This window comes from Anolis sagrei, chromosome 5, assembly GCF_037176765.1.
Source record: "Anolis sagrei isolate rAnoSag1 chromosome 5, rAnoSag1.mat, whole genome shotgun sequence".
Lineage (NCBI taxonomy): Eukaryota > Metazoa > Chordata > Lepidosauria > Squamata > Dactyloidae > Anolis > Anolis sagrei.
In genome coordinates this window covers 35,013,670-35,040,178 of record NC_090025.1, presented here as the reverse complement: position 1 = coordinate 35,040,178, position 26,509 = coordinate 35,013,670, and the positions used below count along the sequence as shown (strand labels likewise).

Sequence of the window (26,509 nt, the reverse complement as noted above, 5' to 3'; positions counted from 1 at the left end):
TTTTGACCGTTTATAAGGGTGAGGGTCTCCAGATATGGTGGGAATGCCCCCTCCCGTATCCCATTAATATCATTTAGAGACATTTTGAAATTTTTGGGAAAATTACCCCTGGGGCACTCTGGTGGGGTGTTAAGTGTGACTTTAAGAACTCACTCTGCTCACTAAGACTAGATAGGTCCTTTGTAGTTCAGATTGAAACCTGGAGTGGATACACGGGCATAGATGTCAGCAGTCTCCCATTGCTTGTTTGTTTACTACTTCTGATCCAAGAAGATGCCTTCTGGTGCCAGAAAGATGATAAGTGAGCAAGTGGGAGGCCCTGAGAGAGAGTTGGAATCTCTACAAGACTACTCAGCAGCTGTTGGAACTGCTAGCTGCTATAGTCATGTGGAGGCTTATTATCACATGGACTGGAGCCTCATTGTGCATGAACCCATTCTTAAATACCGAGTCCATCAAGTGTAAGCCAGCTGTGTGCTTTGTCACCCTGGCTATGTTCCATGGAAAGTTTGTAATAAGCATCCTTCCATATCAGACTTGGAAGGATGAGATACTTCTTTACAGGCACATGATATGAACATGTGGGCTATCGGTGATCCCTGCTTAAACACATGAAATCTAATATATTTTAGGAAACAAGAATTTGGCTTTCTATTGCAGGGTATTCTGCATATGCTATATGGGTTTACTATAAATCACTATTAGATTAAAGCCAGACAAATTGTCATAGGAGATATGAAGGTTAGGACAAACTATTTACATCTGGTGTTGATCAAGTAATTGTTGTTATTTATTTATTTATTTAATCCTATTTATTTTATTTATTTTATTTTATCTTATTAATTAATTAATTAATTTTATTTATTATTTTATTTATTTTTATCTACTTTATTTCAAGTTGTTTCTAACTTATGACAATTCTAAGGCAAATTTATCACATAGTTTTCTTAGCAGGATTTATTTAGAAGTCAATGACCATTGCTTTCTTCTGAAATTCAGAGGATGTGACTTACCCAAGGCATCCCAGTACACTTTTATGGCTGAGTAGGAACTTTCCCAGAATCCTAGACTAGCACTCAAACCACTGCAGTACATTGGATCTCCGAATAAGCCAAATTGGCTGAGATGTCTGCTGACCCGGCACTGTATTGGGGTTGAATGTTGTCATTTTTACCTACTGGAAACAGATGTGTCTTGTAATCTAGATCTTTGACACAAAATTATTTTTGAATGCAATTGTACTCATGCTAGAAGCTGTTGAATAGATAACAGGTAATTGTTTGTATTTATTTGCAATTCTTTATATTTGAAATTTGAATTTGTTGAATTTCTCAACCCTCCTAATGCCGCGACCCCTTAATACAGTTCCTCATGTTGTGGTGACCCCCAATTATAAAATGATTTTTGTTGCTACTTCATAACTGGAATTTTGCTACTGGCATGAATTGCAATGTAAGTATCTGATATAGAGGATGTATTTTCATTCACTGGACCAAATTGGTCACAAATACTCAATTTTGAATATTGATTTTATCATTTGGGAGTTGTAGTTGCTGGAATTTATAGTTAATCAAAGAGCAATCCAAACTCCACTGACAAGGGAATTGAACCAATCTTGGCACACAGAACTCCCATGGCCAACAGAAAATACTGGAAAGGTTTGGTGGGCATTGACCTTGAGTTGAGTTGTAGTTTACCTACATACAGAGAGCACTGTGGACTCAAACAATGATGGATTTAGACTAAACTTGGCACAAATGCCCAAATGTGAACACTGGTAGTTTGGGGAAAATAGACCGTGACATTTGGGAGTTGTAGTTGATGGGATTTCTGGTTCACCTACAATCAAAGACCATTCGGAACCACACCAATGATAGAATTGGACAAAACTTCTCACACAGAAACCCCATGACCAACAGAAAATAGTGTTTTCTGATGGTCATTGGCAACCCCTCTGACACCCCCTCATGACCACCCCAAGGGTCGCAGCCCCTAGGTTGAGAAACACTGGTGTAGATGCACGCTAAGATTCCACGGGCCGTTTAAAAATAGCTATTCCAAGGAAGCTAAAATCAGTGATTGGTGGAGTGAACTGTAACACTAGGATGCAGCTATTTCATACAAGCATGCAGCTAAAATGCATATGTACTTCCTTGGGGCTTCCAGAACAATAAACATGCAGTAACTCTGAAATGTCCACTTAAAGGGTTGAACTTGTTTAATATCTGTTGTTAGCAAAGAACAACGGTTTCCTGAGCCTGATCAGCGTGGCTGGGAAAGGGGCTTTGTGTGTGCGGAGATGATGTCCTTGATTAACTAACCTCATGCAAGAGCTTGGGAAAAAGTCACATTTTAGTCTACAACTTTGAAAATCCCCCAGCCAACAGGACAACAGGACAAGCACCCATGCTGGCTAAGGGATTTGTGGATCTGTTGTCCGAAAACATAATTTTTCCAAGCTCTGTCCCATTCTTGAACTTGCCTCATACAGACATCTCTGGCAAGCCTTAACAAGAATAAATCTTGTTCATGCTAGTCTACATTTCCCTCCTCCAACTTGCACTGGAAAGTGTAACATAATCTTCTCTAAAGGGTAACAGGAGGTATCAAATGCTTCTGCTTGGGACCAATCCAAAGGAACTGTAATTGCCAGGCTGAATATAAACAGCATGATTTGGCTCTCATTGACTTCAAGTGTAAAAGTTTGGGTGCAGTTCAGAGAAGGGCACATGATGCCCTCCCCTGCTTGAAGTCACTAGGACTTTAATTATTAGACTCCCACGTCTGGTTTGTTAAATAAATTCTGTCACAAGTACTCTCAAGCCTTTGCAACAACCCTTGGTCCTCATATCTTACTGTAACTAAGTTCTTTGTTTTACAGAAATAACCTGCATATTCTTCTCTTGTCAACTCTTTCCATGGGTGTCCTCTAAACCCCCCCCCCCCCCACTTTTGTGTGGCTCTTTTTACATTGTAAGACCCTTGGGACTATCTTTTGCAATGTGCCATGTACATAGATATTACTGAATAAATAAGTAATGGCAGTTGATCCTGGGAAAGAACGTTTAGGGTCAGTTACTAAGCACATCAGTGAGACAGTTCTGTTGGTCCCAAATCCTGTTTATTTCACTACTGTGGCCTTAATCCCAGATCAAATCCTGTTGATTTCAATAGTGCTTAAACATGGCTAAATATGCTGTGACTAAGTTTCCTTTGCACTGCAGCCAAAATTAATTTTAAACCCTCTCCATACAATAGTAGTGTGTGTATTTTTTCTTTACTGTGTCTGTTCCTTATTCACGTGACCTTCTCTAAGAGTGTATCTTTGAACTCATGCCCCTCCCCAAATATTTGCATTTGAAAAGGATCAATCAGTTAGATCTGAGCTGAAGTGGGGCAAACGTATCCTGACAAGAATAGGGGCTCTCTCTCATTCACCTCATTTTCATATGAGCATTATATTATGTAAATAAAGGGTTATCTTTGGTGGCTGTAATTCCTAAGAGCATTACAATGTGAGCAAAGATGTATATCGAACATAAGGGCATTTAGCAAAACAGCTTTTGTATGTCTAGAAGTTGACTATCTCAGAAGAGTCTTAAGTATAACCTTAAAAAATCTCTGAATCTTAGTTGTGTAAACATGTCCTTGAGGTCAGGGCAAAACAGCCTAGAACTTTTAGTGCCTTAGCTTCATAGGAGCCATAGCTATCCTTCCCAGACTTCAAACATATACTGTGGCATCCTCTTTTCTTTTATGAAGAGTAAATATGGCAATGGCTTTTCCTTCTCGTTTAGGAGGTACACTGCTGTTGGAGAAGAATGGTCAATGGTTCTCAATAAATGGAGAAGAAAAAAATCAAGAGCAACCATAGCTAAAGTTTAGATCAATAGATGTGGCTTTTAATGTGGTAATACAGCAGTAACCAGACCAAATCTAGTTAACATTACTTAGCATACAATTTTGGCTACTCAAGCTGGTATAGAAAGTGTGCCAATTCTCAAGTCCAAACTGTGGGGGAAAGCATATGAGAGCTTGTGTCCAAATGGTGGGGGAAAGCGTGAGCAGTGAAATCAATAAATCCTACCTCCTAACTCCATTTAAATTACCCAAGTGGACCAAACATTGTTTCTCAGTGTCCAAATAATGTCCAGTAGACTGGAGTGAAGCAGTTTAACCCCACATTAAGCAAAGTCAGGGAATGCCCCAGAGTTTTGCAAAACTCCGGAGCAGACCCACACTTTAGGCAGAGTGTGGACAACATGGCCAGCTTCAAAGTGAACCAGTCCACTGTCTACACGGGTTGCACAACCTGTTGCACCACCATCACTTATGCAACTCACACAGGACCATGGTGTAGACTAGAGCAAGTTATCTCTTATATGCATGCCTTTGAAATTCTGAGCTGTTAGGTTGATTGGCTGATACATTGAGGACGTCAATCATGTCTTTTTCTCTAGCCCTTTTCTCACAGGACACCAACAAAATTGATTGGCTATATTCCACTTCTTGCATTCCTACCAACTGGATAATGGGGGTGGGGAGTGGGACGGGACTATGCAAGAATAGTAAAGGTAAAGATTTCCCTCTGACATTAAGTCTAGCCATGTACAATTCTGTGGGTTGTTGCTCATCTCCATTTCTAAGCCAAAGAGCCAGCATTGTCCGTAGACGCCTTCAAAATCATATGGCCGGCATGACTGCATGGAGCGCCGTTACCTTCCTGCCAAAGCTGTACGTATTGATCTACTCACATTTGCATGTTTTCAAACTTCTAGGTTGGCAGAGGCTAGGGCTAATAGCGGGAACTCACTCTGCTTCCCCGATTCGATTCGAATCACCGACCTTTTGGTCAACAAGTTCAGCAGCTCAGTGGTTTAACCTGCTGCACCACCGGGGTCTTCTATGCAAGGATATGCATTACAAATTATTCCTGGCACCTTTCTTGTATATTGTGTGAGAGAAGTGATACGGTTTGGGTTCAATGCCATCCTTGTGATGTTCCCCTAGTTGCCATATGCTAATGGATTCCTTTCACAAATGAAGATTGTTAATGAATATCATTGTTAGAAATGGGTTGCTGCACTGGAGAATCTAAGCAACTTGCAAGAATTCTGTGGGAGTGATTTTTTTTGTCATATTAGCTAATTTTTATTATGATCAACTGTTTTTTTGACTTTGTACTGTTGGTGCATGTGCTCCCAGCTGATCTTGTAATAATGAAAACCTTATTGAGATTGCTGACCAGCAGACATTTAATGTGTTTATTTTAGTTGCTTAGCAGTCATTTACTTTAGATGTTTTCAATGTGGGTGTATGCATGTGTGTATATGTATTATGAATCAGTGCACTCTACTTGCGAATGTTGTTTCAGTTGTTCTGGACTGTACAGTGAACAATGATCTTTCATTGTAAAATGAGAAGAACAGCCAATCCAAAGGCCAAACATGAAAAAAAGCTCACATGGAATGCTCTTCTATTTAGGACATGACACAAAGTCTGGGTGAATTCACAGCAAAATAACAAAGTTTATTACAATATAAATCTCTCTTTTCAATGGCAATAATGAACGCCATATAATGTATTTTTGCGTCATTTAAAACATGTTGCAGGAAGGAACTTACCAGATAGTGCCTTCTTTGTATGAAGTATACTATCAATTCTTTGTCATATTTTTGTAACTAAGGCTTTCAGTATTTATGGTTGGTGTATGTTTACTTATTTCATATCTATACTTGTGGGCCTTTAGATCATAAATTCACATGAGCTTTGAGTAATGGTGTTTGGTTATGGTCAAGTATGCATTCTTTGGCCTGAAATAAACTTCTGGCATTTATGTCATGTATAATATTATATGGGTCACTGAAAAAGCTATGCAATCTATGTGATTGTTTTCTAATTCCTTTAAACCTGATGGAATTAAATGAGGAGACAAAATAAAAACCGCTCTTAACTATATTCTTTGGTGTTTTTTTAAAGTCTCTGTTTCTTTCAGAGATGAAATGGTCAGTTATGGAAAAGAGTGTATGCATTTCCTTGCTTGTGTAGGATCTTAATCACATTCTAACTGAAGTATTGAAACTTGTTGTCTAATTTCATAATGTGGCAGTTTCAATATTTGATGCTTACAATTGCTAGAAAGAGATCAGGAAGAATAAAGTTACATATCCCCTTTAGAACAGAGATGGGCAACTCCTGAAGATCTGGGAGTTATTCTTGCCATTCCCTTGACCTTTGCAAACTGCATCTTATCTTTCTATAAAGGTTATTCATTTTTAATGGACAACAAGCAGTGGCAGCCTGTTGTAAATGAAAGGCAAAGGTAAAGCTTTCCCCTTGACATGTCCGACTCTGAGGGGTGGTGCTCACCTCAATTTCTAAGCCAGAGAGCCAGCGTTGTCCATAGACACCTCCTAGGTCATGTGGCCAGCATGACTGCAAAGAGCGCTGTTACCTTCCTGCAGAAGGGGTACCTATTGATTTACTCGCATTTGCATGTTTTTGAACTGCTGGGTTGGCAGAAGCTGGGGGTAACAGTGGGAGCTCACCCCACTCCCTGGATTCGAACCGCTGACCTTTTCGGTCAGCAAGTTCAGCAGCTCAGCAGTTTAACCCACTGTGCCACCAGGGTAAATGGTAAAGTATCCCTAATTGGGTTGGGTAGGGCTGAGGCACCCCCTTGGAGTCCATATGGGTGCATTTTGTCCATTGTTGCAAAGGGTTTTGGTCTGAAAAGTGGGCATTGCTCTGAGTTGCATCTGACACATCAAATGACAATGAATCAGCTAAGCTGTAGACACCATGAACTTTTCAGTAGTGGTTGCCATGGTATAGCTTCCATAAGGAAGCTTAAGAAAGATTGTATCAATCTGTTTTTGGAGAAATGCTATCAAACAGTTTCATTCTAGCACACATCTCTTGTTAACTGATAATTTACTGTAATTTTATTATTCTGTTTTATATGGAATTTATTATATTGGTTTGAGTTTTCAAGGAAGAAATGTATGCTCAGTTCATGCCACATACACTGTAATGTTTGTATCCAACAAGACAACATTGAAAGCATACCAGTACTTGGAGGTAACCCAATGTTGCCTTCTGACAGCATGCCTATAAACCAGGCATGGACAAACTTCAGCCCTCCAGGTGTTTTGTACCACAACACCCACAATTCCTAACAGCCTATCTCTCCAGGTGTTTTGGACTTCAGCCCCCACAATTCCTAACAGCATATCAGCTATTAGGAATTGTGGGAGCTGATGTCCAAAACACCTGGAGAGACGAAGTTTGCCCAGGCCTGCTTTAAACTATGAGATGATTAATAACAAGTTCTTTTCCTTCCTCTTTTTCTTCTTCTCATTTTTTCCATCTTTCATAGGCTCAGTGAGACTTAGAGGTGGCAAAAACGAGTTTGAAGGAACAGTTGAAATTTATCTTAACGGAATATGGGGAACGATCTGCGGTCATCATTGGGATGATACAGATGCATCAGTCATATGCCGGCAGCTTGAACTTGGGTAAGTTTAGCCATCAGTCCACATGGATTATCTTTTAGATGTCTTGAGAAAAGATTTAGGTCTCCAGGTAAACATGTTACAGCTAAGAATCTGTGCAATCAACGATTATGCCTTAAAATGTTTGGTTTTATATATATATTTAAAAAATAATTATATAATCAGAACTAGATCAAGTTTCAACTGTAATTTAAAAAGCAGCTTCCTGTTTCTAGGTTTAAAATAGGAATACAATGGAATACAGTACTGTACTAGTTTTCTGTAGGCTCCAGAAAATGATAGAAAATTAATTCTGAATAGTCTCTTAGAGACAATGATTTTAAGTTAATAATGACAATGCTCCCTGCTACATGTCTGCTCATGAAATCAGTGAGGTTTGCTTCCAGGTATGTATATATAAGATTACAGCTTGTATCCTGATTTCCTTGTTTTCTTTACTTTTGTAAAGTGGTCTGTGTGGGTTAAAATTGGTTTATATTCTTTCTGAAGATGTGGCGAAGGTAATATATCAAAACTCTATGTTGCTTCTTAAATTTGTATAATAATAATAATAATAATAATAATAATAATAATAATAATATTTTCTTACCTGCCTCTCCTCAAAGCAGGGCACAACACAGTTGTGTTTGTTCTTGCTGCACAGTATAATCCAACATGAGAAAATTGATGGAACATCTAGGATAATATTCCCTTTCTTTAGTTTTTACATAAAGCAACCAACAAACATGTCTTAATGGTTTCAGAGGGAAACTGGAATTCTATATTCAGCTGCTAAAAGTGTCAAACTTAAGGTAGATGAATCTCCACTACACAATTCATAGAATCATAGACCTGAAAGCAACCAGTCCAATCCCAATATCCCATGCAGAAATATACTATCAAAGCACTCATGACAGATGGCCATCCAGCCTCTGTTACAAAACTTCCAGAGAAGGAGACTCCACCTCACTCCAAGACATAATATTCCACTGCTGAACAGCTGTAACCATCATGAAGTTGTTCCTTATGTTTAGGTGGAGTCTCTTTTCCTGCAGCTTGAATCCATTATTCCTTGTCATAGCCATTAGAACAGTAGAAATCTAGCTTGCCATCTTCTCAATATAACATCCTTTCAAATATATAAACATAAGGTGTTTATTCTTACAGAGAATAAATATATAAACATAAGGTGTTTATTCTTACAGAGACAGCTATGTAAAATACAATCTTGCAACCTTGCCATGTGCAGCAAACCATATCTGGTTTGGCTTCACCTTTCTACATGGTAATGACTTCCATGTAGGAAATCTGTAATGTATCAATGGAGGTGGTCAGCTGTTGTTTGTAAGCAAATCCTAATTTAATCAGTGATCCTGATGTAAAGATTACTGGACAGAATTGTATAAAATATGTTGCAATTGTTCATAATTATAGTCTTGGGTGATGGCCTGTTGTGTCTTGTAAAGTGGAGCTGGTTCTCACTAGAATACTTGGTTCTCATTGCCCCAGACTGTGTTTTAGAATAGGAAAAAAATGTAATGCCAAAGAAGGCAATGGAATTTTTCAGGTAGGAGGGACACAACAACAACAGAACTGAGGCTACCAAAGAAGCATGTTTAGACTTTTCAAGGGCTCTTGTTTAACTGGTATGAGCCAACACTCGCTCAGCCCCAGCCCCAGCACCGAAGTTGTTGTTGTTGTTATTATTGTTACATTTTATTTTATTTTATATCCCACCACCATCTCCCTGAAGGGACTGAAGTGTCTTACAAGTGGGACCAAGCCCAATAACAACAAAGTTAGATGAATAAAAACCACAATAAATGCATTAAAAACACAATACACATATGACAATTTAATTACTCAATTAAAACAGTAAAAAAATAAAAACATCATTAGAATAAATCAAAGCCAATCGCAATAGCCAGAACCAGGACTATGGTGGGCAGATCAAAATTGGAGTAATTTCTCTGTATTCTGCAGGGTATAACAATTACATTGTGATGACAAAAGCATGTGTTTGAGTGGTTCTCTACTTGGTTTAAGATTATTTTAATAAAACCATATGAGAAACTGTCTTTGATATGAAGCTGTGATCAGAAATTAACATTTTAAGTGAGCTGGTCACTGGTGGAAATGTAGTCTGAATATGTGCTATGAAGGGTTATATTGTAATTATCTGGCAGCATAGGGAAAATGATGGATTGAGGCCACGTCACTGTAGCAGATGGCTCCAGACAAAAAACTGGCCATTGCCATATACCTTTGCTGAAATCAGCAAGTATATCCACGTGGGATCATTATCCTCCTTCCTCCTGATTGTGTGGGTGCCTCTGTCTATGTCAGAAAGGCACCTAGAACGACCAGGAATGACCAGGAACTCCTTTGGATTTGTGTGTCTGTTTGGCAACAGCTATGGTGGTGATAGAAATGCCAAGGGTGGAAGTCTACTTGGGTTGAATTGGTTGTCTGGACCATATGAACTGTCACAAGTCAGGGCAGAGTGTTTGAATATTTGGCCATATTCCACAAAGCCAGTGCAACTTGATTGTCCTTTGGTTTGATGCTTTTAGTCTTTATGTTAAGCCAAGTCTTAGTGGTTCGTTTAGAATATCTGAACAGTGACGTGGACCAGAGATTATTCCACTCTTTAAGACTGGCTGGTTTCATCTGACTCTGAGCTGTTTTATAATGTATAATATTAATCTGCACATGCCAAACCAATTTATACAAATATGTGGATTAGATGAGATCAAAGTTTTGTCCATCTGGAGGTTGCAATTTTGCTTAGGGGTTTAGCTATGTGTGTTACGTGCGTTGTCTTTTTCTGGTTTTCATATAAAATATTTTTACTTCCAGATTTCGAAGATATGAGCAATATTAGGGTATCAGCAATTTTGCTTATAACTCTGTGTCTGAATATTAGGAAGATTTCATGAATGAAAACAGTCAGCTCTCCACATTTGCTAGGGTTAGGGGCACAGGACCCCCACAAAAGTGAAAAACAATTAATAAAATTAATTTTTTAAAACCTGGGAGAATACTTCCCCAAGAATCTCTAGGTCCTCCAATAATGACATTGCAGTCACCTCCCAGCAAGAATGGCAAAGGAAGACCTAGAGATTGCTAGAGAGGTATTCTCTATAGGAATCTCTTGGTCCTCCAGCATGACTCTGTGAGCAACTTTAGTCCTGATATGACTATGATGGTGGCCAGATGCACTGGACCAGACCCACTGTGGTGCTGCACTGGCCAAGACTGCATCGGCTCTACTGGACTATCAGTTTGCTTGCTCTATTGCCACTTCCACTTTTTGCTGGCCATAGGTTGATCTCTGTGGGCAAGGGCGATGGCATATTATTCTTTTGGATAGCAGCTCAGACCAATTGGACCCAATTCAGATGTCCAGACTTGCAAAGTTTCAGGATATTCCAGATTTCCCAGAAGGCTCCTGACTATCCACTAACTTTGCCTAAAGTGAAGCAAAGTTGAGTTAAAGCAAGAAAACTCTCAATACTCACTGGCATACATCATGGGCACAGCTAGTAGTAGAATCATAGAGTTGAAAGATACCTCATGGGTCATCCATTCCCACCCCCTGCCAAGAAACAGAAAAATCTCACTCAAAACATCCCCGACATATGGCCATCCAGCCTCTGTTTAAAAGCCTCCAAAGAAGGAGCCTCCACCACAATCCGGGGCAGAGAATTCAAGTGCTCTCACAGTTAGGAAGTTCTTCCTCATGTTCAGGTGGAATCTCCTTTCTTGTAGTTTGAAGCCATTGTTCCGCATTGTAGTCTCCAGTCCAGCAGAAAACAAGCTTGCTCCCTCCTTCCTATGACTTCCTCATACATATTTATACAAGACAATCATGTCTCTTCTCAGCCTTTTCTTCTGCAGGCTAAACATGCCCAGCTCTTTGAGCCACTCCTCATAGGGCTTATTTTCCAGACCCTTGATCATTTTAGTTGCCATTTTAGTCACATTCCAGTAGTAGTTTCAAGATTAGTCAATTTTTTTTGTCTTGCCCATGGTGGCCTTATGAAAGCTTGTATTCAAATACATTTATTAATCTTAAAGATGTCATAAGACTATTGATTAATCCCATTTGTGTGCTACACTCAGCTGTCTTTACTTTACACTGCACCTGTAGCAATGTTCTCCTGCTTTATTTATTTAATCTCTTTTTGTGGTTCATAATAGAAGAGAGCAGCTTCGATAAAGGCTAGCATTTTTTAAATTTGGGGCCACATACCAGGAAAAAGGATGTTGTTATCTTGATTAATTTACTAATCCTCTGTGTTTGTTTTTCTTCCCATAGGGAGAGAGGCACAGCAAAGCACACCCCATTTGCTGGACTGGGCCTTATCCCTGTTTACTGGAGTAATGTACATTGCCATGGTAATGAAGAAAACATCCTGCTATGTGAAAAAAGTATCTGGCAGGATGGAACGTGTCCTCAAAATATGGCAGCTGCCGTCACATGTAGCTTTTCCCATGGTAAATCCAAATATGTATACAGAATTTAGTTTTGCATTTTCTAAAGAAAGCTGTTGTTCTTGTAGGACCTAGATTATGAAATATAAATTAGCCTTGTTGATAATTCTTGGTAGTAAAGTACTCCTCCAACAAACAGATACTTATCATGACAAACATAGCTTTAAAGTAATTAATTTCCTTCAGGCTTGTTCAATTCAGTCCTTTGACTGATTTCTTCACAAGAGGTTTTGACAACGTTGTATAATATTCAACCAAGGAGGCTCTCTTTTAGGGATTAGAAGAGTCATTTCAGAGACCCATATCGTTTCTGGTGGTTTTCATTCTTTTTCAATTGCTTTTCTAGGAGTAATTGCCTTCCACTTTACTTCTCTGCATCTGTTTCAGAATTATTTTTAGTGTCGTTGAAAGGGCCCCCGCAAAAACACTATGAGTTCAATGGATGATGCAGTCTCCTTCAGCTTCTTTTGATCTGCAAGTACAATCATACCTAGCTACCTCTGACAAAGTATGCTTGCTTGGCCCACTTTCTCCACCTAGCTGGAAGTATTTTAGAAAAATCCGCATTGGCAATATGATAAAGAGACTGGAGAAACACAAGATTGAAGAAACATGTCTATAGTAAATATAGTGCAGCAATGCTGGAACTGGGAAAGAGTGGACTTCTGCTCTAATTCATCCTACTATAGCTGTTTGTGTCTCTTTGCAGATGGCATGGTAAACAGCAACTCTCTCCAGAATACTTTTTGATGTTGTGTGCTTCGAGTCAATTTTGACTTATGGCAATCCTAAAGTGAATCTATAACCAGGTTTTCTTGGCAAAATTTGTTTAGAGGAGGTTTTGCCTTCTCATGGAACTGGAAAAAAAATGACCTACCTGAGGTCACCCGTGTTTGAGTGGGGATTTGAACCCTTGTCTCCGGAATGGTCAGTCCTCAAAGCACAACACCATACTGGCTATCCCTTACTGACACATAAAATAGAAAGAAAAGGAAACGCAGACTATCGTATATTCCGGCATATAAGACGACTGGGAATATAAGACAACCCCCAACTTTTCCAGTTAAAATATAGAGTTTGGGATATACTCACTGTATAACATACCCCTCTTCCAACACACACCAAATAAAATTTTTAAAAGCATGACATTTGATTTAAATATGGTAACTTTCCTATTACTGTACCTCCTTCTCTGCCTCTCAGATCTCACACATGTGCACCTGCACCACTTCACTGCAGTCTTCAGGAGCGAGATCTGAGAAGCAGAGGAGGAGGTACGGTAATAGGATACAAGGGCGGACCAGACAGGTGAAAGAGGTGTGTTTTTCTGAGCCCAGAGCCACTCTATCTCTTTTTTCCATACCCCGGGCGCCCCGGACGCCTGCAGCTTGCTCCGCCCTTCACTTACACCTTCCTGGTGAGGTGCCCCTTCACCTCTCCATTGGGACCGCATTAAGTCCATGAAACCTGATGAATGGATTTTCTTCTACCATACTTGTAAAGCAGTAATACTTGTAATGCATTCATACAGTCACTGCATACGGCAGGGATTTGGTCACTGCCATTTTTGAGCTCCCCCCACAATATGCAGCAACCACAGATTCTCCAATCCGGATTGGAAGTTTCATTACCTGCTCTGTAAGATGACTCCCGGCATGTAAGACGACTCCCATGTATAAGACAACCCTTGACTTTTGAGAAGATTTTCTTGGGTTAAAAAGTAGTCTTATACGCCAGAAAGGTCTGCAAGAACAGATTCCCTGATGTTTTTTTAAAAGCACAGTTTGGCAACAAAGTGGTAATTGTAATGGAAGTGAAAGAAAAAAAATTACACATCAGTAGTTTTGAATACAATGCTGAAATATGGTGATATGTGCTTTTTTTTCTGGGTCGGAACCTATCCATGTTCTCTCCATCTTATATTTATCCCTGATACCAAATTTTCTGTTAAATAGCGCCCAGGAATACACCAATCTTATTAACTGACACATATTTGTATTATTAAACTAATGCCTCATCTACACTGCCATGTAAAATCCAGATTATATGCTTTGAGCTGGATTATGAGTCACCTAAGGGCTGAGAACAGCGGTATACAAATAAAGTAAATAAATAAATAAATAAATTATATGGCAATGTAGACTTATACAATCCAGTTCAAAGCAGATGTAGATTTTATATGGCAGTGTAGATGGGGCCTAAATTAAAGTTACAGATTGTATATCCCTTATTGAGAACTTATGAATTGTGAATATGTACTCCAAAATTGTCCATATGGGGTATGAGAAAGTCATACTTTTGCTTGTACATAAACTTTCTTTCATGTTCACACTCATTAAAAATATTGAAATTATCTTCAAGCTATGTGCTTGAGGTGTATATGAAACAACATAAACATGAATTTCATGTTTACACTTGGGTTCATCTCCAAGATATTAAGTATATATATGCAAATACAGGTATTCCTAAATCTGGGGAAAAATCCAAAATCCAAACACTTCTGGTCCCAAAAATTTCAGATAAAGGATACCCAACCTGTATAATGATCTATCTTAAAATGTTCTCTCTTTTTAGCTCTAGATTTGTTTTTTGCAGCATGATGCTTTCTAGATTTGTCAGTCTGCAATTCCCTTCATCTCCATCAATCATAGGTGTGGTAGGAGGAGTAGGCTAATATACCTGGGAAGGTACCAGGTAGAGGAAGGCTGAACAGGATATATCTTTCTGGCTCTATGAGGGGCAACCACAAAGCCTTTACATGGCACTTGGCATTATTAACCAGTGGAAGGAGGAATACGTATGCAGCTTAGATAGCTGTTTGCAAGATGAGATCATGTCTCCCTTGAGCAGCTGCCTGCAACTCCTTAGGAAGGCATGCCTCACCCTTTGGGAATGATGCCTAAAGATTAAACACATGCTATGTAGTTGTATGCATATATGTGCTTGTCTAGGCTGAAAATGCTTTCTAGTGTGACAATTCATCACCTTTTGAAAAAGTACATTCTGCACTCCACCCCATTTATGGAGCAGTTAGTGAACAATGATTTATGAAGCCTGTTTAAAATATCTTAATACTTGCATTTTCTACTTGCATCATCTCATTCTAAAGTTTAACAAAAAAAAAAGTATTGCAGCATCTTAAAGGTTAATAAATGTACTGTAGCATAGTGTTTTGTGGACCACAACCCACTTCTGGCAAACTGAGGTCTTCTCCATGAAGGCCCATGTTGCAATAAATCAGTGCAACAAGACTCTTTGTTGTTTCTACTGCAAGTCTAAATCTGATCAGGTAATGATAGGCCCATAACAAAGGAATGATAGAAAGTTCCTCCACACTGGTCACATCATCTCCTCCCACTTTAAAAACTAAGTCCAGGGTGTGTCCGGCTACATGAGTGGGCCCAGATATGATCTGGGACAGCCCCATAGTTGTCATGGTGGCCATGAGGTCCTGAGCCGCACCTGATGAGGTGGTCTCAATGTGGACGTTGAAGTCACCCAGCACTATAAGCCGCTGAGACTCTAATGCCAGGAGAGAGGCCACTCCCACTAGTTCAGGTTGGGAGACTGTTGCGCAGCAGGGTGGATGGTACACAAGCAGAATCCCTAATCTGTCCTGGTTACCCACTCTGAGATAGACACACTCGAATGTGGAAGATTGCGGGATGGGACATCTGACCAGGGAAATGGAATCCTGATAGACCACTGCGACTCCCCCTCCCTGCCCCTAGGCCTAGCTTGCTGATGCACCTCGAAACCTGGAGGGCAAAGCTAGGTGAGATTTACGCCCCCCCCCGACCCCAGGTCATCCAGCGAGGTCTTGGTGGTGCATACCCACCTCATCTAAAATACCTTCTTTCTTTCTCCTGCCATTAGATGTTTTAAAAATTGATGTGACAGGTCATCTATCTTCTGCCTGGGGAGATGCAAAACTTGCATTTCTGGTGAGATGGAGAAGTGACTTATTCAACCAATTGGGATATATGATAGGAATGATAATGTATCACTACTTTTGAAGTATATATAAAAGGAAGCGTGGACATGGTGTATGATGCATCAACATTCCAAGACCACATTCTTGTGATCGGCCAAAAGGCACAATATACATTATGTAAGTTCATAAGGCCTAGTTTTAAAAAGTCATTTTAAGAGAAAAAATAAATGATGATATGGAATCACAGAGATTCGTCTTAAGATGTTAAATCTGTTTTTAAAGATAGTAGCAGGGGAAGGTTGATACAGGCAGGGATCACTCACCTTGTTGCCCAAAAGGTATCTGGGTTCACAGAAGCTGAATCACAGCAATTTTGTTTTTGATCCATTGGTAGAAATAAGTGGACTTAGTTTTAGATCTAACCCATATCTGTTTTGTGAGAGGCTACACCTTATAGACAGAATACAGAGAAGTACTGCAACATTTTTATTTTATTTTATTATATTTTTCTTTCAACGTTCCTGGGAATGTTAAAGACATTGTCTGGAAGGGTTGTCTGTCATGAATATAATGCAGTTAATAGTGCTTCAGTGTTATGAAAGATTAGGGTAGTTAAAGAACTGTTCTCTGTTCTCTCTACACCAAGAATAAACTCCACAATGGATCAACCTCTACCAGTTTATCCCCTCCCCAAATAGTTCGCTTAAAAATAAATATTCACAGACACTTCATATCTTTATTTCAGGGAAGTTGTTGGAACTCTTTGATCATTTTGATTGCCATTTTCTTATTTTTTTCCCCCCAGCAATATGATATTATTTTTTACAGTCTGCATTCCAGATGTAGAGGCATATTTCTGACTTAATATTATGATCAGGGTTGATTTCCCCAAACTCAGTCATCTCACCCTGTTACTATCAGTTATGAGAGAAATCCCATACTGATAATTCCTGGTAATATCCAAGAACATTGATCTAGAAGGAGTTTAGCACTAGATCAATGGTTGTCACTGCTGGTCACTATGTTCTTGCACTTTTATTCAATCATAAGGAGAAAGCATGACTGAGGATGCTTCCTACTTTTCTCCCCAATCAAATGTATTCCATGTGGAGAACTTGATTTTCTTTTTCTGGAGTTGACATGTGAACTCCAAAGTTTAAAAGTTGTTAATAGTCAAGGTTAAGAGTAGACCTACATAGTACATACATCAGTGAGCCAGGGTATGCACATGCATGCACAGGAAACTATGTATGTATATGCAAAAAAAAATTAAATCTTACACCATCTCAGCACACAGGGATGGGGAAGCTTAAATTTTCTTCAGCAGTAAAAAGCTATTTAAAAATCTAAAGTAAAATAAGGTGTTGGAGTCATAGGCCTGTATCAGATATTCTGTTGTGATTCGGTTGTTCTGGGGGGATCTTAATTCAGTCAGAAGCCAGAGTGGGGGGACTGAGACAAATGACAGTAATTTTTTCAATCCACCATTATCAATAAAGTAGGTCTGTTTGGGATCTTGGATGCCTCTGTCTGTAGCTTAACAAAATATAACCTGGGGCTCCAAAAATATCACCTTTACTTTCTCCTATATGAATTTTAAACATATTTTTCCTGATGAAGAAGCCACTGGAAATTCAAAAGCTTACATAAAGCATTTTGTGCATTTTCATTGGCTGATAAAGGTAGCTTTTATCCATTTAGTAGTTCACTGATGTCACTATTTAATTAGGATATTAAACTTTCATTTTTCTTATTGGGTGTATTTTTTTCAGCCTCTGATTTCATGCCAATCCGGCTAGTAGATGGGAGCAGCGCATATGAAGGAAGAGTTGAAGTGTACCATGCTGGTCAGTGGGGAACCATCTGTGACGACCAATGGGATGATGCTGATGCTGAGGTAGTCTGCAGGCAGCTCGGCCTTGGGTTAGTGTTATTCCCAGATTTCCTTTCTCTCTTCCCCTGGGAATATATATGCATGCATTTTTTCTAAAGTGTTTAAAAACATAGTCAGAAAGAATGCGTTCTTCATCTTCTCTATCTAGCATGTTTGCTTATATATGAGAGGCTAGTCACTGTAGTTTCATTTATCTAAATATGTATGTCCCCTCTAGGCCCTTCCACATGACTGTATTGTATTCTTGGACCAGAAATAATAGAGTAAATAGGGCAGTTATTTCACATCATATTCTGATTATATGGCTTAGAGGTCAGGGTATCTTTTGCAAGTCTGTTTTTCAGATGAGTTACCAGAAAGTTCTTTGAGAAATTTGTCTTATCACTTCATTCCAGACTAACGTGACTGATTAAATCTAGCTTGCAGAGACCTGTTGGCAGAAGAGAATGGATTACTGTTCGAAGAATACAATTACATTCAAAGTCCATTTTTGGTGATGTTATCATGAGTTTTCTTAGAATTATTTGTTCAGACGGACTTTGCTATTGCAGAGTGTGACTTGCCAAAGTTCTCACAACAGGTTTCCATGCCTCAGCAAGCATTTCAACCCTGGTATCTTAGGGTCCTGGCCCAGCATTCAAACCACTGTACTATAATGACTCAGCATAGTATAATGGTTTGAGTTTAGTCTAAGAATTTGGAGGACCAGGGTTTGAATCTGATGAGTGCAGTAAAAAGGGTGAAGGCACTGGTGTCTGGTCTGGAGAGTGGATTGGTCTGAATTTGACCCAGTTTTTTTGTCCAGGCTAACTCAAAGAGTTGCAAGTAAGCCTCCCAATACCCATCAGAAGTACTGCACATAATGGGGATAACCAGTGGACTATTCATGATGAGTACACTTTTTTGCCAATTTAAACAAGCCCCAGAGCTACCAGGGACTTCTCCTGAGCGTTCTTCCCGAGCGAGCTGCTCAGCATGTCACTTTCTCCTGTTATAGAAGAACTCTGAAAGTGATTCCCAATGCTCTGCAAAGAGTATTGTTGGATACTGGAAAGACACTCCGGTATATAATTGTAAACCATTGCAAACTCCCAACATTCTTTTATTTCCATGTTAAATCTATAGTTAAAATAGCACTCCATAGCTTTTTTTTTTTTTTTTTTTAGCAATTTGCAGTTTTTAATGCATAGCAAGATGGCAAGATGGATGGATGACATCCTTGAAGTGACTAGCTTGGCTCTGAAGGAGCTGGGGAGGTGACGGCCAACAGGGAGCTCTGGTGTGGGCTGGTCCATAAGGTCACGAAGAGTCAGAAACGACTGAACGAATGAACAACAACAATGCATAGCATATGCTGAGATAATGTTTGCTTGCCTTAACTTTATGTTCACACATTTTATTTTGGCTTGGGTGCTTGACTAGCTTGCATCTGTTCCCTATGTTTAGTAAATGATAGCTGTCAATAAATAGTCCCCAGCCGGATGTTTTTATCTGAGCCTACAGACTTGTGATCTCAGAAAGAATGGCAAGATTCCTTTGCAAGTAGGCACATTATCCCTAGTGTGAAATTTACCAAGAGAGGAAAGTAATAGGGATAGTGTCGAAGAGTACATTGGATGGGGCAAGAAAGAAAGGCCAAGCTATTCTATTAATTTGACTGGAAATCATCAGTGAATGGTAGAATAAAGCTTTTAGTCTTTAACCTTCCTATCCCCATGTGTTAGGAAAGAGCAAATAGTTTTTCGGATTAATCATTGGGTGATCAATTTATAGCAAACTTTATACATAGTTCTTTTAGTGATCTACATTTCTGAGTGCTTGAGAATTTCTTTTCTTTTCTCAGAATAGCACATCTTTGTCAAAAAAGTAAATGTATTGGTTATTAAGGTTTGCTACTTTAGCTCTTCCTTGTGTAAATGAGACCTTGGTAGTTGAACCAACTACTTTCTAGTCCAGGTTTGTACATATTCCCAGAGTTTACATCTTGTCACCAGGCCATTATGATTATGCCTTGATATAAACAGTAGAAAGTAGTCTCCTTGGGGAAATAGGACAGGATATAAATAGTTTCATTATTATTTTTATTGTTATTATTTTCAAATTGTTTTCTCGGTGTGATTTTAATGTATGCACTCTTTCTACTTTAATGTTCTGTTTGTTAACCAATGTATTCCATGAACACTCAATATGTGGCATAATGCACACACATATATGTGCAGTTCTTTAGTCTTCCTTTGGTCTTTAATATTGCACAATGTATTGTCACATATAATAAGAAGGCTAGGCAAATAGTTCCAGACAAAATGAATGGGTTAGTTTGAGGAACAATTTCTGATAAAAGTATTAGTCTCATATCTCCAGCAAAGACTTTTTTGCATTTTTAAATGGATGTTAAATGCATTGATGCGTTTTAACATCATGGATAGGATCTAGAATTGGCATGTGCACCTGTCCTGATGAAGTCAGGATTTTCCAATGCTTCTCCAATGCTTCATCTACACAGAGAGCCAGAAGATCCAGCTTGAGGAGATAGATTTAGGTTCAGGGGAATTTACAAATCAGACAAAATAAACTTATATGAACTGAACTTCCACTTGTGGATAGTGCCTTTCAGCATTTTGGCAGACATTTCTTTTTTCTCCAAATGCCCTTTCTATGCTTCTTTTAATCCTCTATTTATAATTTTTGCGGGTAAAAAGACCAATATTCAGTTTTGTTTTTGTTTGGGTTTTTTTGTCGTATCAGAAGCGACTTGAGAAACTGCACATTGCTTCTGGTGTGAGATAATTGCCTGTCTGCAAGGACACTGCCCAGGGGACGCCCGGATGTTTTGATGTTTTATCATCCTTGTGGGAGGCTTCTCTCATGTCCCCACTTGAGGAGCTAGAGCTGATAGAGGGAGCTCATCCGTGCTCTCACTGGATTCAAACCTGCGACTTGTTGGTCTTCAGTCCTGCCAGAATAGGAGTTGATTGCATTTTAAATCACTGGGGGTAGGAGCAAGAGAGAAGAAGCACAAACATTTAACTTTCTAGGCCAGAGAAGAACTTCTGAAAATGGCATTTGATATCTGCTGGGGTTTGCTTCCAGGGCCACCTATAGATGCTCAAGTCCCATTATATACAATTGCATAGTAAAATAGTGTCCCTTATACAAAATGGAAAAAAATAAGGTTTACGTTTTGAAACTGGAAAAAAGTATTTTTGATCTGGGATTGATTCTTGAATTCAGAAACCATGAATTCAGAAACCTGTTTGTAATCACCTCTATTTATGAGCTGGGCCAGAATCTTATGGCCCTTTCCACACAGCTGAATAAAATCCCACATTATCTGCTTTGAATTGGGATATATGGCAGTGTGGACTCAGATATTCCAGTTCAAAGCAGATATTTTGGGATTTTCTGCCTTGATATTCTGGGTTAAATGACTGTGTAGAAGGGCGGTCTTTCTATACTTGTGGCGCTACGCAGTGAATTATGGCTTGGCACCACTTTCCCTCAGTCTCTGTTTAAAACAGAAGTCTGTTTCTTTGGTACTCAGTAAGCAGTTGGTTATAGTTTCCATACATGCACCCCTTATCTGTGGACAACAGGGAAAAGGACCCCATCAATTGCAACAGCTGTTTCCTGGTAAGTGCAGATTGGGGGACTAGGAGCTATGTTGTCATCATGAAGACCAGTCACAATTCCAAGTTAAACATTCATAACTACCATACATGATTACAGCCATTATTCCAAAACCAGACAGTGCTTCCCCTATATGTCTATTAATTTGTTCCAAGAGGCATTTTAAAAGTTATTATTTGTATGGTATTACAACAGGAAATATGTTCCTTCTCACTCACTTTTCCAGTTTATTTCTGTTTTCCTCATCCTATTCCTTTATAAATTAGTACTAACTCTTGTAGCTGCCAACTAATCTTTTTTTCACTACTTTTTATAATTTCAATCTGCTTTAACTTGTGGGTGAAGGAGACAGCCAGATGTCCTATGAACAGATTGAAAAACCACAACATATTTTTATGAGTCATGCAGGACATTAAGATACACAAATTGTTTGGAAAAGCTATTTTTAAAGGACCGTTATATACAAATTGATGCTAAATTTATGTCTGGATTTTTCAGCTGTAGATGCCATAAATAAGAGTTTGGCAATTGTATCCAAAATATGTTTTGTTTAAATTCTGCTTCCTCAATATTTATACACAAAACTATGCTTTGGCAGATTTTTAATGTATCTTTATCGACAGGATTTTTTGTATCTACTATCTTTTTTCTTCATTCTTTTTTAAAATGCAAAATGCAAACAAACAAACAAAACAAAACACCCCAGAATCCTAGAGTTTATGTCTTCTAGCAAATGACTCTAGGGCCCCTTCCACACACAGAGATGTATAAAATTCACATTGAACTGGATTGTATGGCAGTGTGGACTCAGATAACCCAGTTCAAAGCAGATATTGCAGATTATCTGTCTTGATATTCTGGATTATATGTCTGTGTGGAAAAGCCACAGGAAGAACAGAAGTAGGGCAAATCTTTTACAGATTGCAAGTACTATCTAATTTAGTTATAAAAATGAATAAAAATCTAGATATTTAGTGTCCAATACCAATTCTGTTGTGGGTTCCTTTTCAGAAAATATGTAACCAGTATTTACAGCTGCCCAGATCTGTGGTCAATATACAGGCAACCCCCAAGTTATGAACAAGTTAGGTTCTGTAGGCTTGTTCTTAAACTGAATTTGTTTGTAAGTTGAAACAGGCACATTTTAAGTGTATCTCAGACCAAAAATATCTATCTTTTAGTTTTGGATAGCATAGGGAAAGGTTTACATCCCTGCAGTGTTTGTTTTGATGTCTGTGCCTCTGTTTGGAAGATTTCCCCTTACTTTCTGTCTCTGGGATAACTGAATTTTGTTATAAAAACAAGGATTGTTGAGAAAGCTCCAGTGGAGATAGCTTTTCCCCATGTTAACTTTCCCTTCCTAGGGGTAGATTTCTTTCACTCCCTGTTGTCTCACCCCATTCTTAACTAGGAGTCAATTGTAAATTGGATGCTTATAACTTGGTGACTTCCTTTACTTTGGACAGCAGTAATTGTACCAAGCAATACTAATAATTTTCAGCAGCTAAATTAAAAGACTGCTTTCTGAAAGATTGCCATTTGTGATTTGCTTTTTATTGTGTTTGAACAGGGGAGTTGCCAAGGCATGGAGCCAGGCTTATTTTGGAGAAGGCTCAGGTCCTGTGCTACTGGATGAAGTGCGTTGTACGGGAAATGAGCTGTCTATAGAAGAGTGCCTGAAGAGTTCCTGGCGAGAACACAACTGTGGCCACAAAGAAGATGCAGGGGTTTCCTGTACACCTCTAGCAGGTAGACCTCAAGGAGCTAGATTACTGTAATGCTATCAGGACACAGGATAGTGTTTTTGAAAATCAATTGCTGCTGTTCTATTATTGCAGCAGTTGTGGGGAAAATCTTTTTTGAGTAATGCCATCCATATACATGCTGCTTGTGCACTGAAAGGCTTCATATATTTTCAAATATACATTCTACTTTTCTTAGGCACTTCAGCAAAGAACAAAGAACAAAATAATATGTCATTTAAGAGATACATCATTATATTATGATTCAGTTTTTTTCCATGTCAGGAGCGACTTAAGAAACTTCAAGTCGCTTCTGGTGTGAGAGAATTGCTCATTTGCAAGGGCATTGCCCAAGGGATGCCCGGATGTTTGATGTTTTACCATTCTTGTGGGAAGCTTCCCTCATGTCCCCACATGGGGAGAGGGTGCTGACAGAGGGAGCTCAACCCACTCTCCCTGACCTGGCAGTCAGGAGTCCTGTCAACACAAGGGTTTAACCCATTGCGCCACCAGGGACTCCTATGATTCAGTCACCCTTCTACTGCTTTCTTAGGAACAGTGTAAAATGTATACATAATTACTTCATAGCAATGACCGCAAACCTTTTTCTTTCATCATTAGAAATCAATGAAAAGAAGACTGTGGTCTCCTTCTGTATGACTTGGTTAAAATATATATGCCTATAGGTTCCTTGTAACCTATAGAAAGTTGTAAAGTTTTTAAGCTGAATGTGTATGCCAGTTGGAACAGGTACATTTTTTAAAGTATAACTCCAGCCATTTATTTTCTAATTTTGGATAGCATAAGGCAGGGTTAACACTCTGTGGTGTTTGTTTGGCTGTCTGTGAATTCAGATTTCACCTCACTTTCTGTCACTGTGACAACTGGATTTTGAAAATTTTGAGTTGTGGTGGAAAGAAGGATTGGTGATAAAAGCTTTAGTGGAGACACCTTATTCCCATTATAACTGTTACAGGAGTGAATTTCCCTTCATGAGGTTAGATTTCCTCTCACTTCCTATTGTCTTATGCCCATTTGGGACTAGGAGTTGTAGGTAAGTTTGATGTTTGTAACTTAGGGACAGGCTATATATGATGCACTCCTGACATAATATACCTTATCTTGTACTCATCCAAAAAGTTGGTGTTCTTGATTGTATCCACTACATAATTTGGAAAAACAAAGGCTCTTTTTGGATGTTTAAAAATACTTTCATGGTGAGGATGGTTGAATCCATGATTACAAAACCTTTTGAAAGCTTTTGTAACCATGGATTCAACCATCCTTGCTCTTTGTAACTTTACAAGTTACGTTGTAACTTTCAAGGAAACAAAGTCAGCACAAAAACATAATGTTCTGTGTGGAAACTTTGGCCCAATTTAGAATGCTCTTTGATTGTAGGTGAACTAGAAACCCCAGCAACAACAACTCCCAAATGTCAAGGTCTATTTTCCCCAAATTCCACCAATGTTCACATTTATCCATATTGAGTCTTTGTGCCAAGTGTAGTGCAGATCTGTCATTGTTTGAGTTCACAGTGCTCTCTGGATGTAGGTGAACTACAACTCCAAAACTCAAGATCAATGACCACCAAACATTTCCAGTGTTTTCTGTTGGTCATGGGACTTCTGTGTGACAAGTTTGTTTAAATTTCAACATTGGTGGAGTTCAGAATGCTCTTTGATTGTGGGTGAACAATACATCGCAGCAACTACAACTCCCAAATGACAAAATCAACCTCCTCAAACCCCACCGGTACTCAAATTTGGGCGTATTGGGTATTTTTGCCAAATTTGGTCCAGTGAATGAAAATACATCCTGCATAATAGATATTTACATTAACATTCATAACAATAGCAAAATTACAGTTATGAAGTAGCAATGAAACTAAATTTATGGTTGGGGGTCACCACAACATGAGGGACTGTATTAAGGGGTTGTGGCATTACCAAGTTGAGAAACACTGCCCTATTGTGAATTCCAGGGAATTCTTAAGATCCCTGGAAGCAATGTCCAGGCAGAAAAGTATTTGTTAATCATTCTCAAGAGGCTTTCATTGTAATCTGCTTCTTTTGTTTTATTTCATCCAACCACAAACCTTCAGTGTGAGAATTGACAGTGGTGGGAGGGGAAATGAAGAAGGCATTCACTTGTGTGGAAGTTAAGAGTTGTAGATTGTGCTGGTCAATGACCGAAATAAATGTTTTGATTTGATTTGAAGAGTTGTAGAAAGAAAAGAAGGTGTTAAGCTAATGAAAGGATGTGCGGCAGATGTAGCCTTCACTTTCTTTTCCCTCCACAGATTTCTTTTACCAGTTGAGTGATGTGTCTTTTATGTTTTTATTATCTTTCTTACACCTTCTCTTTGAAAGATTGAACATAACAGGCATTTGGCCTTGTATCTGTTCAACCGCAGCAAATTTTATAGTGCCGTTTTTTCTCCTGGCGATTGTCAATAAAGCAAGGCTGATTCTTCTTTTTAATGCCACAGATGGTGCAATCAGACTCTCAGGCGGGAAAAGCAGCCATGAAGGACGACTGGAAGTGTTTTACAATGGACAGTGGGGCACAATTTGCGATGATGGGTGGACTGAATTGAACACACAAGTGGTTTGTCGGCAGCTGGGCTTTAAGTAAGGTCAATTTGTGTGAAGCTGGCTGCTAATCACTCTGTTGAGCAATGCTGACAATTTTCTGCAAAATGCTTCCATATATTATGCAGAATTTCACAGGTGCTGCTTTGTTTCTTAGTCTCATGATTAAATCCTAATCAGTTTCATATGCTGTCCTTTGGAAAGCATGTTTAAATATGGCAAAGGTACTTAATGGAAGAAAAAAAATCAGATTTAGTAAACTAGCTCTGCAATGCTTTCAAAGAGGAAAATATAAATTGTAATCTTCTTTCTCAAATATATCCAGATTAGGAAGTGGGTACAGTGTATTAACTGATTTACCACTTTGCTAGAAGTTTCTTGTTTGGCAATCTGTATATCTGAAAATGGTTGCGGCCAAACAAATGTTTGAATCAGACTTCAACAATCTGGTCTGTCCAGGTATGTTGGACTGTAGCTCCAATTATCTGCAGCTCAGTGCAAAGTTTTAGTTCAACTCCTTTGGAGGATACAAGATTGAGAATGGCTGATTTAAATTCTTAGATCATAAGAGACGCATCTGACAGGGGTCCTATGCAGTCTTAAACCTCCTGTTCTTATGGAAGTGACTCTATTAGTTCTGGTTAAGGAACCAAGTATCCAAGAAATGCTGTTGTAGTGGTCTTCTGCTTAAACAACAAAATAACCAGTGACTCTTGTTCTTTCCCAAA

The 26,509-nt window shown here is 38.9% G+C and overlaps 1 protein-coding gene across 1 annotated transcript in view; it reads left to right on the top strand.

The window, feature by feature from the left end:
* The window catches only part of PRSS12 (serine protease 12), a 61,319-nt gene that overhangs the window by 4,402 nt on the left and 30,408 nt on the right, over window positions 1-26,509 (top strand). The window contains exons 2-6 of the mRNA XM_060779021.2: window positions 7,379-7,517; window positions 11,815-11,993; window positions 17,697-17,847; window positions 23,016-23,194; window positions 25,679-25,820. Of these exons, the coding sequence (XP_060635004.2) occupies window positions 7,379-7,517; window positions 11,815-11,993; window positions 17,697-17,847; window positions 23,016-23,194; window positions 25,679-25,820 (790 nt within the window). The remainder of the gene's footprint in view (window positions 1-7,378; window positions 7,518-11,814; window positions 11,994-17,696; window positions 17,848-23,015; window positions 23,195-25,678; window positions 25,821-26,509) is intronic.